Source organism: Phaseolus vulgaris, chromosome 5, assembly GCF_000499845.2.
Source record: "Phaseolus vulgaris cultivar G19833 chromosome 5, P. vulgaris v2.0, whole genome shotgun sequence".
Classification (NCBI taxonomy): Eukaryota; Viridiplantae; Streptophyta; class Magnoliopsida; order Fabales; family Fabaceae; genus Phaseolus; species Phaseolus vulgaris.
In genome coordinates, this window is record NC_023755.2 from 469,182 (window position 1) to 486,246 (window position 17,065).

General features: G+C 31.3%; 1 protein-coding gene across 1 annotated transcript; it reads right to left on the minus strand.

Annotated features, from left to right (window-relative positions):
• Positions 1–8,049: 8,049 nt before the first annotated feature.
• On the minus strand, positions 8,050–12,433 carry LOC137834617 (serine/threonine-protein kinase BRI1-like 1). The gene has a single exon (XM_068642695.1). The coding sequence runs from the start codon at positions 12,244–12,246 to the stop codon at positions 8,557–8,559; it is 3,690 nt and encodes a 1,229-aa protein (XP_068498796.1). The 5' UTR covers positions 12,247–12,433; the 3' UTR covers positions 8,050–8,556.
• Between the last annotated feature and the right edge of the window lie 4,632 nt (positions 12,434–17,065).

The window sequence follows — 17,065 nt, forward strand, 5'->3', positions numbered from 1 at the left end:
ATCTTTAATTCTCTTTTCAGACACTTATTCATTCCCTTTCAATTCTCTTCTTTTTTTCAATTTTTATTTTAATCAATAATAATAACACACCCAAATTCTTGTTTTTGTTTTTTTTAGGACCTATGTTGTTGCAATTATGGATATCTTAGGGTAGGTAGTGATATATTAACACTCTCAATAATAAAAATATACACTTCACATCTTAATAAATTAATATTTTATTTATTTTTTAATTTAAAAATATTATTATTTATTATAAACAGTATTAAATCTATATTATTTATTACTTTCAACAAGACTTTTCTTTGATTTTAATAATTTTTTAACATACCCTCTTTCTTAAATTTAAATTAATTATAGATCTTTACTTTCTTGTCTTATTTAATGTTTTTCTTTTCTCATTTTATACCTTTTAATAATGTTTTATCAGTTCTTATATTTCAAAAAAGTGTTGTATTGTCTCTCTACCATAATTGAACACAATTTTTCAACTTTTTTCATTCAAAAGAATGTATGATAAATTTATTAACTTTTATGACAATTATATATTGTACATCAAAGATATTGTTTTATTGACTGAAAATTTGTAAATACAAAAACATTTAATTATAAATGACCAAGCATGACTGAGAAGGAAAATAGATACTCATGATGTGGATTTAATTAAATTTATTTTCATTTTTTAAATACAAATTTATATCAATAGATACTCTTGTATTTTATTGATATAAAATTATGTATTGTCTTCATATTTATTCGTGCTTATTTAAATATTTTTATTTAAAATATAATATTACCAAAAATTCAAAATAATACATATTTTTCTTCTTTTCAATGTTAAATAATAATAAAATTATTATAATTATATAAATTTTAAAATAAGTTAATAAATAAATTTAAAATGTTTTATAGTAATTTGGGATGATTAATGTTCTTCCCTATTCTCCTATTCGATTTACATATAGTAATGCCTTATAGTTAATTAACACTAATGTTGTATTATTAATTTAACTAATTACTAATTAGCCTTTTAGTAGTGCTGCTTAATTTTAATTACATGATAAAACAACTTAAAATAGGTTGAAATGTCACTTGTTTTTCAATTATTATGCTTAAGTAAGTATGACATAATGTGGTACCATATTAACTTTATTATTGTTCATGTCATATAAGGATTTACATTATTTTAATTATTTTGATTATTTTGTTGGGGTCACTCAATGAGCACTATTTGTAATGATTTGTGCAATGATAAATCTTGTTTCATCGTTTGATCTTTATTATTAAGAAAAATGATCAAACTAACAACCATTATCATAAATTGTATTAGTTTTTAGTTTGGTATAAATTTAAAAATTATTATTAATTAAATTAGTCATTTTAAAGATTTGAGTATATACTATATTATTATATTGTTCATAATATTGATATATTAATACATGGATTTTTCCATCACTTAATAATATCATTAACGAGTTACAAATTATTATTGTGTAAACATCTTAAGATGAAAAATAATGTAATTATAACTCTAAATATATATAATATACTTAGATCAAAACTAATTTGAACATCAAAGTATAATCGCAAGTGTCCTATGTAATTATGACTTTAAATATATATAATTTACTTAGATCAAAACTAATTTGAACATCAAAGTATAATCGCAAGTGTTCTATCGATAAGGCTTGAGAGATTGAATATCTGAAAACCAAAGATTTCAAAGACAAAAACATTGTAGATAAAGAGAAATCCAATTTTAAATGAACAATTATATTTTTTTTCTAAAATATTAGTAATTTTATTAATCTAAATCTTCTTCAAATAATGTAATGTAAAGACAAATTATGGCATATTGAGTGAATAAAGAAAATCAAATGATAGAATTTGTGTAGTTATTTCAATTGAACCAGATTGTTTTTCATGAGATCTTAATGGAACCTTTGATTTGGTGGAAACTATATGTTAATAATCTATTAAGAGCACCATTAATAATTTGATAAGAACCATTTTAAGCTATTCATCAAATGAGGACGAAAATAATGATGAATCATGGTTTTGATTTTTGTTATGAGAAATATTCTAAAGTAAAAGATTCTTATTCTTGTACTATTATAGTTTTCATTCTACTTGTATATCTTGATCATATTTTAAGTAATAAATATTTTCTTAATATTTAACCGTGATTCGATCAAAATTATATACCAAGAAAAATAAGTGTAACCAAAATTATTGATGTCACTTGAGTAAATTTTTTAATATTTAATATAGACTTAATTAATTTTTTAATCCTTATATTAATGTTTAAAGGTTAATTTAGTTCAGAATTTTTTAAATTTTTAATATGGTTTTAATTTTATAAACGGTTCAATGTGATTTATTTTGATAATAATACTATAGTAATTTGAAGAAGTGAAGATGTTGGTTGTATAAATCGAAACTTTGAAGACTCCATAAACTTAGTTAATATTTTGTAATTGCAATTCAACCATAAACTTTTATAAAATATGTGAATTTAGTATTTTTGTTATTATTATAAATGATGCTGAGGAAGCATATTGGATAAATCTAATCGAAATAATAAAGTGGTTCTTAATTAATATAATATATTTAAAAGATAAAAATATATGGAAATGGATATGATCCATAAGTAGGTGTTTGATCACTTATATCTCGAAATCTTTTGTCGGTTTTTCACATATACCACTTAAATGTGATTTCATCTCTTGAACAACATTTAAACAATAATGTACAAACTAATATTGCTTGAGCGACAAGTTTGATGCTTAAACAATATAGTTCTTCACTCAAAATATAAAGTTTGTGTGCTAAACATTTCAAAATAATTCTCCATTTTCTAGGACTCATATCACTTAATTTACGATTATTAATGATCTTTCCACTTGGAACTGAAAGTTTAAAAACTCGTTTGGACACTTAAGTGAAGACAAAATCAATTATCATTTTTTTCAAAGATAAATGACTCAACATTAGGATAACACTCAAGTAACATATTTTATCACTTAAGTTTGTAGTAAGAATGACAAACATCAGTTATCCCAATTATAATAAAAAAACCAAATTAACTTAGATTGAGTTTAGGTTTTCTCTAATAGAATTTGTAGAGTTGGGGATGAGTAGTTGAATTGAATGCTTTATCACGTTTTAAAGAGTTAATATTAGAAAAACTTGAAATTCTACAATTGGAGATGAACTCATACTAACTTCCATGCATTATATATTTACCAAGTTCTCAATACTAAACAAAATACTAAATTGAAAATCACAAAAGGGTAGGTTTTCATGATAATAATAATAAGTACATAACTTTTTGTTATAAATAGTTAGAATAAGAACTTTTAGAAAAAAAATAGTTATAAATTAAAAATAATTTATAGACAAATTAAGAGCCATCTTTTAAGAAAATAATACAAAATGGTTTCTAACATTTTCTTTCTTTCTTTCTTTAAAGTACTTTTGAGAAAGTTTAACTTTAATTGTATATTTTATCATTTAAATGTCATCATTGTGTTCATCTTATTATCTAATCTTTTTTCTTGTATTTTACACCAAACTTTTAATATTTCATGCATTTATTAATTCATTAATTTTCTAACCAAATGATAATATATCATAAAAGTAAAAATGAAAGTTATATATATATATATATATATATATATATATATATATAAATCACACTGTTGATTCAACTTTTGTTTGGGATACACTCATTTAATTGGTAGTTTGACCTATGTAAAAGTTAAAATTTTGAGCATCAATGTTAATAAAATTATAAAATAATAATATTTATATTGTAAAAAAATTATATTAAAACAAAAAGAGTGTATAAAGGAGAAGGAGGAGTCTTAAACAATAAGGTCCACAAAACGATAAATAGAAAATGACAAATAGATGCATCTTTTTTGGAATAAACATATATATATATAAGAGAAAGAGAGATGCTAATTTTTTCTTAACACTAATTAGTAAAGCTTTAATTCTGTTGCACGTCTTTCATTAATTATTAATAGGAGAACTTATGGTTTCCATATACTTGCTTTTTCCTTTACAATTATGATGATGATTTGATATGATAATTTCCTAACTTTGTCAATTTATTGAAAATTTTATATGGACACTTTTTATGAGATTTTGAATATTTTTTAATGAATATTTTAACTAAAAAATTGAATTTCTATGATTTTAATATATGTTATTTTTACAACATCAAATATTTTTCCTATCTGATTTTTCAACTTGTCTTTTTGTCGTCTAGTCTTTCATCTTTTGTCTTATTGACAAGGGTGAGGTACCTGCAAAGATACTCTAATACTTAAGTCAAACGTGATTATGTTCAGGTTACGAGTTCATCTTTTAAATTTTTTTACCTATTTATAGTTTTGTTATTGACCCTTTCCTAGGGGAAGAGATTGTTCTAGGCCTATTTAGGTCCAATATTCACCTAATTGCGTGCTCTTAGGGAGTAATAAGGTTTTACTCGTAATTAATCACATCACATTTGTAACTTACCAGACCGAGAGGTCGAATAGTCGCAATTTTTTTGCTAAGTGACTATTTGTCCTGTCGAAGGACAAAGTGGTGCTCTGCTTGATCATGTACCAAAATGTTTGGATTGTGTGTCAAGGTATGTTCTCGGCGTCGTGTGGCAAGTGTGTTCTCGATGTCTCAGTGCCTGCATTTGTCCCTAGGCTTGAGCGTATGCGAAAAAATGTGTTAAAGAAAAAAAATTATTTCTAGTGTCATGTCATTCGTCTGACAAAAATCGATATGATCTCGAAAGTGAATATTATTATAGATTAAAGGAATTCAGTAAAACTTAGACAAATTTAAAGAATTTTAATATATTGTATATTTATTTTGTATAACCCTATCAACTATATATTCATTTTGAAGTTATTAGAATGTACAATTTTTTTCATCTACAATATATCTTTTGATAATAGATAAGAAATAGAAAAGGATAAATAATTGAGAAATAAAATAGATTAAAATATATTTAATTTAGGAAAAATAGAAATGAGAGTTTGGAATAACTGTATTTGGAAACAACAATAAATATTGAATCAAAACAAGAAATACATAAATTATGGATGCATCATGCTACTTAGTAGCATTATTATGTTGTGTAAGAAACTCATGATTAATCTTATTTTATATATATAAAATAAAATTGGATATATAAAGAAAATTGTAACAATATTTGTTAAAAATGTAATAATATTTATTGGTAAATAAGAAAGTGATATATAATTGGAAAAATATGTAAGTTTGTGTGTTTAGCTTTTAGTGAACAACCAATGGAGGTGGGTGATGGAGAAAGCTCTAAAGAAAAGGAGAAGATAAAGAAAAAGTGGATGGAGATGGAAGATTAAAAGGCCATTCTAGCTCCCAATCTTTATTTCTTATGGATCTCTCTATCATAGGCCAATAGTGCCCAATAACATAGGGGCTACTGTCCCTAAAACAAACAAAATATTTATTTTATTTCAATCAGAGTTTTTTTTTTATATTTAAAATTTAAAATCACCCTTTTTAGATGAAAACAAAAGCAAAAGGGATGAAGTAAAAATAACTAATTTTGCAAAAAAAAAAAAAAAAAACTCGCATATATAAATTGTTAACAAATATTTTTTATATGTTATTACTAAAAAGTGAACTTTAAATTTAATTTGTGTGTGAAAATTTGTTATGGATAATCTAATATCGATCCAATAGCGGGTGAGATTCAACAAACTCTCGTTAAGATAGACTTTAAATAATTCTAATACCATGTTAAAAAATGGATTTTAAACTTAATTTAATCTCGTAAACTCAACTTGTAAGATAAAGTTTGTACTCACTTATAAAAAAATAAAATATAAAATTAAACTCTGGAATTATCTAATTGATTCAATCTATATAAATCTTTTTTTATTTGTTAATTAAAAGTTCAATTTTAATCCTTTGAGAAGCATCAGATCACCATTTTTAGTCACCACTGCTCTTCCACAACCCCATAATGTATAAATCTTTTTGAATATTGTATTATGCAGCAGTGTCTGATTCAGATCAGAATTGATTAATCCATCATAAGGTAACAATGGGACAGGAGAACAATCTCTGCAATAATTAGAGCAAATTAAAATCATAACAGTTGACCTACTAATGAGAGTCTGAATTATTAAGTTATCAGTTTCAATAAAAATAAGTTTTTTTTTTCAAGAAAAATCAACCCAAGCTACATTCATGTCTCATGCAGGCTGAAGTTTGAATCTTGATGTTGATACAACAATTTTGTTAGTGCATAATCTGTTAGTGTTCTTTGAACATTAAGACTTATCTTGTTTCTGATAAGTTTTTAGTATGCAGTTCACCAAAAAATTTCACTGAAAAAAGGTTCATACGAGCTATAAGAATCTGTGGTAAAGTATATCTATAAATAAACTCAATCTAGCAACCGTATTTGGTTGAGTCAAGATACATAATGCTAGGAACAAAACAGAGTCATCAGAAGAAGATATAGAATAGATTCTTCTACTGCAGTATGATAGTGCTCTTTCTTTAAAGACCAAAATATACCAGTCAACATTACATGATTCGCAATTTCGTCCTTAGATTTCAAAACGAATAACTGTGCAAGATGGTTCTATATCTTCTCAATCTATACCAATTAGTCTCCCCAAATGACAGCTAATCCATTTGACAAAAGTGCCACACACCATTCACAGACAAAATTCTGACCAAACACGTTACTTTAAGTGGCAAAGTTGATCAAACTTTGGACAAATGTGAGCCATGATGAACATTATCTCACATTCACTATGGGAGATGATTGTGATTACTTGAAATATCAGTCTAATTGAGATGTCAAGTTGCATAATAATATCTAACATGAAAGCTTTTATAAAAAAAAAATATCTCACATGTTAGGAACTTTGCGACCATCTTGCTTGTTTTATAAGTTTTAACAGACTAAATTGCATATTATTGTTACGTTAAAAGTCTTAAGACTATTGGCATTTTCCTTTTGAACTTTGAGCATTGCAAGCAGCTAACTATAAATTGAATTTCAGAAAAATCCTCTTCTACGTTGGTACTCTCCACAATCCTGTTATGATTTTTAGTGATAACATTTTTGGTTTCGATTTACTGAAATTAAACTTCATCTAAATCTTGCGGAATAAGAATATATTAAAGCTTCATATTCACTCATATTCCCTGTATAAGCAAAGACAGGTTGCCAAACTTGAATATTTAAAGCATTATTCTGATGAAGATGTTTAGTGCATGTGCTTTGCGTAATAGGAATGGATTAAGAGAATGAAATAGATTAAATACCAGTTCAATAAGCAAGGTACCAAAACCAGGATCCATAAAAGGAATAAAATCAGTTCATGACTTCATTGTGTTAGGAAATATCAGTGAAGTGCAATTTATAACAAGTCATTAGACATACATGGTATGCTAGGAAAATTGGAAAATCAGGAGCATTGCCATCAAATAAAAGGGTACAAGTGTAAGGGGAAAAAAACATAGCTGCATGCTAGGTTAGAAGAGTGCAACCTACTGAGTTCATAGATCTAACATGTGCAACTTCCATGTGGTTTTTATGCACTTCAATATTCTAAAATGCAACAAAAATGAAATGATAAATAAGAGTACCACTGAATGCTGGTAGCTTCTCCATTCACGTAATTGCCATAGCACCTGCACGGACATTCTCATCATCATATGAGTAATAGTTGGCAAAAAGCTTCCACCTGCTACGGGAGAGTGCAGTTTAAAACTGGGGGTATCTGTGTTGATTTTAACCAGGTTAACCTCTCACTACTGAGGTTATCACATGATATTTAACCTCCAGGATCATTAAAATGTTAATACATGAAATCTTATGAATTTATCAAATATACATTATAAATAGGTTATGAGGACTCTATTTAAAATTTGAGTAGTTAGTAAGAAACCAGAAAAGGGAAAATTGATCATTTGGTGTTAATCCGTATAAAATACAGTTATACTTCCATACAAGTGAGGAAAAGTACGCCCAAATAAACACTAAATCCATAGCAGATTTCATTTATATTTACAACAGACTCTAGGTTTCTACAAAAAATAAAAATTGCCACTTGCAGTATGAACCAAAACACAAAATGAGCAAAACTGTGGTAATATCAGAACCCAATGGAAATGACAAACAAAATATTGACCGTCAGCAAAAGTGGGGTTGATGATGGAGTGACAGAAGTTCATAGGAAAAAAGTGTATATATCTACCAATTTCAAGTGACTGAACACTAGATCAGCACAAAAGTAAAATACAAAACTCTGTCTATAACCTCAGGTTTCATCCTTCCATGGTTTCCTTCGATCTCTTGGTCTCATTATGTGTTTTATATACAGAAAAAAGAAGAGCAAGGACCCTCCAATATCAGATAGGTAGGATACGTAAGTGTCACAAGAATTGTCAACTCTGTCCGGCAACACTCCAAATGTTGAGAACCTATCATTCCTCCTCAACTGTCAAAGGGCTCTGAGTCTTACAGTAAAGATCCTATTTTCATGCTTCATCAATGACATTGTCTCTCAGAGAGAAGTTATCAAGCATATCATTATCTGTGTCAACCTGAAGCTCTTTGAACATGGCCATCACTTGTATCATGGTGGGCCGCCGGTAGGGTCTCTCATCTAGACATTCAAAGGCAATTCTCAAATATTGAAATAGTTCACTTTCACTAGATGTTTGCACAATTAAATCAGGATCAAGTATTTCATTAATTCTTTTCTCTTTGTAAAGCTTCTTAGACCAACCAACAAGATTGCTGTCATCACCAAACTCGGAAGAGTCGATTGGTCTTCTCCCTGATAGAAGCTCAAGCAGTATGACACCATAGCTATAGACATCCCCTTTAGCTGTACATCGAAAACTCTGGTAGTACTCGGGGGGTACATAACCCGGTGTTCCGGCAAGTGTGCTGACAGTTAGATGAGTATCGAGGGCATTAACCAATCTTGCCATGCCAAAATCAGAAACCCTAGCCTCGAAGTTTTCATCAAGAAGGATGTTGCTGGACTTCATGTCTCTGTGTATTATGTGAGGAATGCAACTATGATGAAGAAATGCAAGACCTCTTGCTGACCCTATGGCAATCTTCTTTCTTGCACCCCAATCAAGATTCGAACCTCCCCCTTTTGCCCTTTCATGTAAAACAGCCTCAAGACTTCCCCATTTCATGAACTCGTACACAAGAAGCCTCTCCTCCCCAACCTTACAGTAACCCAGCAGCTGAACCAGGTTCCTATGCTTAATCTTACCAATAGTTTCCATCTCAGCCATGAACTCCCTATCTCCCTGACCCGTCACATGAATGAGCTTCTTGATGGCAACAACACAGCCATCTTTCAGCTTCGCCTTGTACACTTCACCAAATCCCCCAGAACCAATCATACTCTCAGCACTGAAGCCATTAGTAGCCTCAAGAAGATGCGCAAACGTCAGCTTCCGCAGAGGCTTCTCAAAGGTGGCAACATTGATGCTCAGAGGCTCAGGAAAGCTGGAAAGCTTCCAACTACTGCTCCCCGAAGTCGGAAGACTCTCTATATACTTTTCTCTGATCTCCTCCTTCCTCTGCCCCCTCCTCACCCTGTACAAAGCCAACACAATCCCAAGCGCAAACAAGAGGAAGCAGAGCAAACCAATGACAACCCCAGCTGCTGCAGGCTGCTTCTTCTTCCAACCCCCAACACCCACTGAGCGATTCCTCGAAGCACCACACTTCGGCAGCGGCAGGCCGCAAAGGCCAGAATTGTTGTCGTATCTAGAAGCTGGAAAAGTAGTCAACTGACCTCCAGAAGGAATGGACCCAGTGAGATTATTATTAGAGACGTCAAGGTCACTGAGAAAAGAAAGGCTCTCCAATGAACCAGGGATGGACCCATTAAGACTATTATGAGACAGATCAAGCACCCCAATTGCTTTCAAACCACCAAAACTATCTGGAATGTTCCCACTCAACCTATTGTGCCCCAAATTCAACACCTGCAAATAGGCCATGACACCCAAATTCCCAGGAATAGTCCCAGACAACAAGTTGTAGGAAAGGTCAAGGTAGATCATGCTCCCATTGGAAGCAAAAGTATACACAGTCCAACCGGAGTAAATTCGAGTCAAGGGGCACGAATGCACCATGGGAAAACCTTCAAGCCTCTCTGTTCTGATATCCTCAAACTCAACCAGCCCACCAGCACCCCTGCAACTAGTCCCACCCTCGTTCCTCACAAACGCAAACTGCTTCCCCGAAACCCTGCCCGGGATAACCAACCCCGCTTGATCAGCAAGCTCAAACGGGATACTCCCAGTTAGGTTATTGCTATTCAAATCTAACCATATCAGCCTCCTACACTCGCCTATCTCCGGTGGAATCCTCCCACTCAGCGAGTTGTTCCCCAGCTGGAGAATCGCCAATGCATTCAAATTCCCAATCCCAGAAGGTATCGCCCCGGTTAACCGGTTGCTCGCCAGCGACACCCATATCATGTTGGTGCAATTAGCAATTGACTTCGGAATTGACCCAGAAATTAAGTTATTGTTGAGAATCAAAGTCTCTAAGTTCCCTCCTTTAACACAAATCCCTTCTGGGATTTCCCCAGTTAGATTATTCGCCCACATAATCAAATCAGCGAGATTAGGCAAAGCCCAAACCTCCCACGGTATCGAACCGTTCAAGCTGTTAAAGCTGAAATCTACCGTTCTCAAACTCTTACAATCACCGACCTGTGACGGCACCGTCCCGGAAAGGTAATTCCCGGCCAGGATCAACTTCTCCAACCCGGAAGGGCAAAACGACGACGGAACATTGCCGTTTAACCGGTTCGAGCTCAAGTCAAGCACCCGAAGCCGTTTCAGGTTAACCAGCGACAACGGAACCGGTCCCGTTATGTTATTAAACGCCGCGTTTAGATACTCAAGACTCTGAAGCTTGCTAACCACGGAAACCAAGAAGTTCCCAGAGAGATAGTTCCTCGCGAGGTTCAAACTCCGCAGAGAAGAACAGTTCACAAAACTCAACGGCAACGCACCAGAAAGCATGTTCTCGGAGAGATCAACTTCCACGAGACTTCCACAGAGGCTTCCGAGCTCGCTCGGAATCTCGCCGTAGAATCTGTTGCGCTCGAGAAACAAAGACTTCAACCTCCACAAACTCCGAAGAATCTCCCCCGGAATCTCCGCTTCGAACTCATTCCGAGAAAGATCCAGAACCTCGAGCCTCTCGCAGCCGCTCAGCCCGCGCGGAAACTCGTCTCGGGAGAGCGCATTGCGCGAGAAGCTCAGCCGCGTGAGGCTCCCGCACGAGACGAAGTCCAGCCGCGAGAAGTTGTTGAACGAGAAATCAAGCACCTGAACGGCGTCGTTCACGAGCCGGGGCGGCACCGCCCCGGAGAGAAGGTTGTAAGAGAGGTCCAACGTGGAGAGGTTCGCGCTCCGCGAAACGAGCGACTCGCTGAGTTGACCCGCGAGCCGGTTGTCGGAGAAGTTCAGAAAAACGAGAGCAGAGCCGTTGAGAGCGGAGACGAGAAGACTCACGTCGGAGACGAGGTTCCTGGACAAGTCGAGTTGGGCCAGCGAAAGCCCAAGCCCAATCCCGGGCCCGGAGACGAGCCCATCGGTGATGAGATTATTTGAGAGGTTCAAGTAAGTGAGACGGTTACACGGAGTTAGGTTTGCAAAAGGAAACTTCCCGGAGAAGTTGTTGGAAGAGAGGTCAAGTTTCTGAAGCGCGCAAAACGTCGAAACGCTGAGGTTGAAAGCGTTGAACGAGTTGCCACGTAGGACGAGCGTGTGCAGCGAAGGGAGCGACGTGAGGGTGGGGAGGTGGAGGGTGCCGGAGAGGGCGGCGTCGGCGAGGTCGACGGCGGTGACGCGGCGGGACTCGCCGGAGCAGGTGACCCCGCGCCACGCGCAGGGAGACGGCGCGTGGGGGAGCCAGTCGGAGAGGAAGGCGCGTGGGTCGGAGGAAACGTGTAACTGCTTGAAGCGCATCAAGAGAAGCGCGTCGGAGGTTGGTGGTGGCTCTGCTTCTGCTTCTGCTGGTGTTGGTGTTGTTACTGTGACGAACAACGCAATGAGAAGAAGAAGGGAGCTGAAGAGTGTTGGTGGTTGTTGTGGTGGTGGTGACCAGGACATGTTCCTCGTGAGGTATGGTTTGGCTCTTTTCATTTGGCTTTTTTGGGGTTTTGAGTTTGGCTTCATGGAAAATTAATCATTGGTTTTAGCTTATGCGTATGCGTAATACCATATCCATATGCTTATGCTTATGCTCCCTTCTCATTCATCAAATATTTCACTGTGCTTCCCTGCGTGCGTCTCTGTCACTCAGAGTCTCTCCAAATCCAAAACTGCAACGAATATCTTTATCTTCTTTTTGTCTTTTCCTTCACCTTTAGGTAAATAATTACACATAGCTTATTCTCTACTTGAGTACTCGTAACCTAAAATGAGACTATTAGGTTAATTAAGAAAAATATATTTAAACTTACATAGTTGGGAGTTTATACACTTCTCTTAAATAGTGTGTGTTCGTACCAGATAAATCTATGGTGTCGACACTTGTAGAATACTTATAAGTAGGGAGTTTATACTCTTCTCTTAAATAGCGTGTGTGTTCGTATCAGATACACCTATGGTGTCGACACTTGTAGAATACTTATCAGTGAAGTGTTCAATTTAAAAAATATTTGTTGGATTTTTAACAATTAGTTCTAACACAATTTTTAAAAAGAAAAAATATAATAATTTTTTAAAAATTTAAATTTATTTTATAAATTTTTATTATGATTATAAAAATAAGTAATACATTTTTTTTAACCATGAAAAACATCTTCATGTTAAAAAAATTTAAAATATATTTGTACACATAAATATTTATTATCAATTTATATAATTCATAAATATATAATATATAATTCGTGTTTTTGTGTCTTACATTTTAAAAAAATTATACGTATTTTCTGTATGTTCGTGTCAGTATCCGTATGTTGTATGAGTATCTGTATGAGTATCTGTATGACGTCGGTATTCATGTTTGTGTTATATAGCATAGTATATTTCATGTATGTGTTACATGGCATATTTCACGATAAGTATAATATTTAAAACAAATATAGGAAAATGGAAGATATAGGATTATGAAATAAGGAAAGTGTGAATTTGTTGTCCCGAATTTCAGACTTGTGTGGCTCTACTTGTACCTACCGTGAGCTAATAGGTTTGATTTAGCTGAAATTACGTGAGGGGTGTTGGTGTTTTTAAATGAGAAATATATTATTATATTATAAGCATGAAAGAAAAATATTAATGTAGTTCATTCTTTTAAAAAAGTGGTCCAAACGGGTTTCCGGTTTCAAAGACGCAATTATGAGGCAAACTTTGGGTTTTGAAAACGTTGAAACGGGGAAGCCGGTGTGAAAAATTAGAGGAAAGCTACTAGAACCCTAGTTCCTCTCTACCACAAATTACAAAACTTTCCATTTTGAATCATTTGGCAAATAGTTTTGAAAGGAATGGTCTCAATCATGTGGTGGTAGTGTAGTATTTTTGCAGAAGGATAATTAATAGTACATGCTTCAATAATATATCTGAATCATCTACTATTTTTATGAAACTAGTCTTCATAATGAAACACACACATAGATCGTGTGTTTCGGGGAGCTTGCAATAATTCCCTGTAAAAGTAGTTGGAATTCTCATTTATTATTGCTTTATGTATCCGTGCGGAGGGAAGAGACCCATAATCTATGAAATGGTGCATAGGATGATGAAGTCAATTTAAAAGAGAAAAAAAAATATTTTTTAAAAAATTTAAATTTATTATATAAATTTTGAATATCTATACCTATATATAAATGGATTCTCCTCTTAACTGCTCTCTTTATTTTTTTTCCTATTTTATTCTTATATTAATATTTAATTTTAATTTTTTTTCCATTTTATCTTTATTTCTCTCTCCTATATAGGTACCTACTTCTCACTTTCTCTCTCCACTACTCTTTAACTTCTCATTTTAAATGTTATTAAGAAAAAATGTTTTTGAAAAATAAAAAAAAATACTAAAAAAATAAAAAATACAAATATATAAGAGTAGAGATTTGATAAATTACTTTTCTGATTTAAAATGATATTTTTTTATTAAAATTGATTTAAAAAAATTTATGATTTTTCACCACTCAAATACTCAAATATAAGTAAAAAAAATAGAATATTGGTTATATATAGATAGGGAGAAGGGTGTGTGGAAAATAGGTTTTGGAATTTGACAGAGAGTGGGTGCAGCAGGTACGATGTTCAGGTCATGTCTAGTGGCACTGTGCTAAATAAAACAATTGCTAGATTTGTGGGGATGTTTGGGCTTTCAAGCAAGACAAATGCACAAACACAGTTTATCATCATGTGCACCACCAACCTTGGTGGGGTAAGGTAAACAACACAAACACTGGAATCAACAAATCTATCACATTCATTTTTACACAATATTCTACTTTCACAACTTCAACACTCTATTTTAAGAATTAACACTCTTTATTATTAAACTATTATATTTACTTATCAGTTTCGCAGACATTTTCTTCGTGTTAGTTTTTTATATGAAAACTCACATATCGAGTAACACTCTAAATTTCAATTATTATCTCTCATAAAAGAAAATATTATTCGAAAAAAATAATGAAAAACAAATTAGTATGAAAGTATTTTTTATATATATAAAACTTTTTATTTTAGGTATGGTAAAACTTGAACATCTCAACTAGATTGACACTTTAAGTAACAACAATTATCTGTGAGCATATAAAAATATAAGAGAATTAAATCAAAACTTATATATTAACAAAAATGATGTATAAATAATCTATAGATATTAATAAAAAAAACTCTAAGAAAAGACTAGATGAAAGTTTATTGTACCTTGAAAATACTCTTTATGAATAAAGCTCAAGTTAGCAAGCTTATCAGCAAATGAATTCTCTTTACAAAATCACATAAAATTGTCAGAAATCTTAAATCTAATTTTTTCACGATAGGTAAGGGTAGGTAAGACTAGAAGTTTCTTTCTTCAGATTAAGTTAAAATAAACACTTATAATGCTAGTAGGGTTCTTCTCATCGTGTTACTTGTGGTAGTGATATTTTTAGTATGAGTATGAGAATGATTTATAGTTAGAAAAAAAGTGTGAGATTATGTTTAGGAAAATGTTGAGCATGAAAAATGGAAAAGGAGAAGGAGAGAAGTGATAATAGGAGAGGTGAAGGACAGGTTACGGATAATAAGGTAAAGTGGTGCCCCCACTTCTCAATATTTTCTTACTTTAATTGCTCATTTATCAATGTTCAGTCAAACTTTTGATTTGGATTTGGATTTATGTACCACCCACATCCCACACCTATCTCCTCTTAATCATTTTTTAATTTCAATTACTCTTCCATTCAAACACAATTAACAATTACCAAACCACCAGGGTCCCACATCACTTTCAAATTCTTTCCCACCACCATATTAAATTTCTCTTTCCAATTTTAATTTTCTTCAAATTACACTTCATCAAATCAAACTTATCATAAAAAAAACATAATTAAAAAATAATAATTATCACTATTTTAACTAAATTAAATATTATTTTAGATATTAAAAAAATATCGATCTTTAAAATAGTTTTTATGATTCATAAAATTTATAATTAGATTTTAAATTGGTATGTAATTGGTTACTAATATTTTAGTTATTAATTATTTTAAATTTTAACATTAGTTGTTAAAATTTCAGTATCTAATTAAATATCAATTTAAAAAATAGTTTATAAGTTTTATTAATAATAAAAATTATTTTAAATAATAATTTTTTTAGTTTTTAAATTAGTATATAATTTAATTAATATAGTAATTAATTTATTTTCTTGTAATGTAAATAGCCTAGTTAATTTTTCTTGAATCAAAAGTTCAAAGCTTTTATTTTTTGCAATGTACTCTCTAGTAATTTTCAATGCAATTTTAAATGTGAATTTGTTTCAAAAAAAAATTCTGTTCATTGGTTCTTTAATTGGCCAAGTTCTTTATTTCTTATTGAGGATAACATATAAAGTTAATTACTCGTTTAATATCTATAATTATTTTAGTTACTCAAGTAGGTTTTATAATTATAATAATTTTTTTAAATAAAAACTTTGATGTTAAAAATCATTATGCAACAATAATTTACTTCTATATTTAAAAACGGCTTCTTCTAATTCATACATGCATTTTTTAATTTCCTTTACCTATGGAGTTACAGATTTAAAAATTGTATTTGCATATATTAAAATAAGATACTTTTGCATTTCAAAAACAATAAGAAAACGTTTTTATAATTATAAGGATTAAATAATAAATTAAATATTAAAAGAATTATCATAAAAAAAACACTTAAAATAATTTTGCCTAAACCATGAAGATTTTCTTCTTTCTAGTGTCATAGTTGTCAGGTTTTTTTCTCATTACACGTGTTTATTCTATTTTTATTGAATGTAACATCTCCACTTACTTACGTTATTAAATTATGTCATGAAATTTAATATATAAATAAAATTTATATAATTATACTATTATTATGTCATGAAATTCAATATATAAATAAAATTTATATAACTATACTATTATACTATAAAATTACACCAGTTATATAATATATATATATAGGTAAATTAGTGTGTGTATGTTATATAATATTATATCTCAATTAAGATAATTAATTTATATACATATTTAATATAAATAATTTTAAATATGAATAATTTTGTAGTCTTTAAATTAATATCTAATTTAGTTAATATAATGACTAATTATTTTTGTCTCTAAATTTAATTAATATTTAATAATTTTTTTTAGCGTGTATATGGAAGAATAATAATAGGATGTGATAAGTTACATAGGTGAGGCTCTAAGTCCACTAGAAAAAGTGTTATATTATAGTTTGTGTATGGAAGTGCAAAGAAAGAAAGAAAGAAATCCTTCATAGCCACTTCCAAACCAACATTCACAAACTA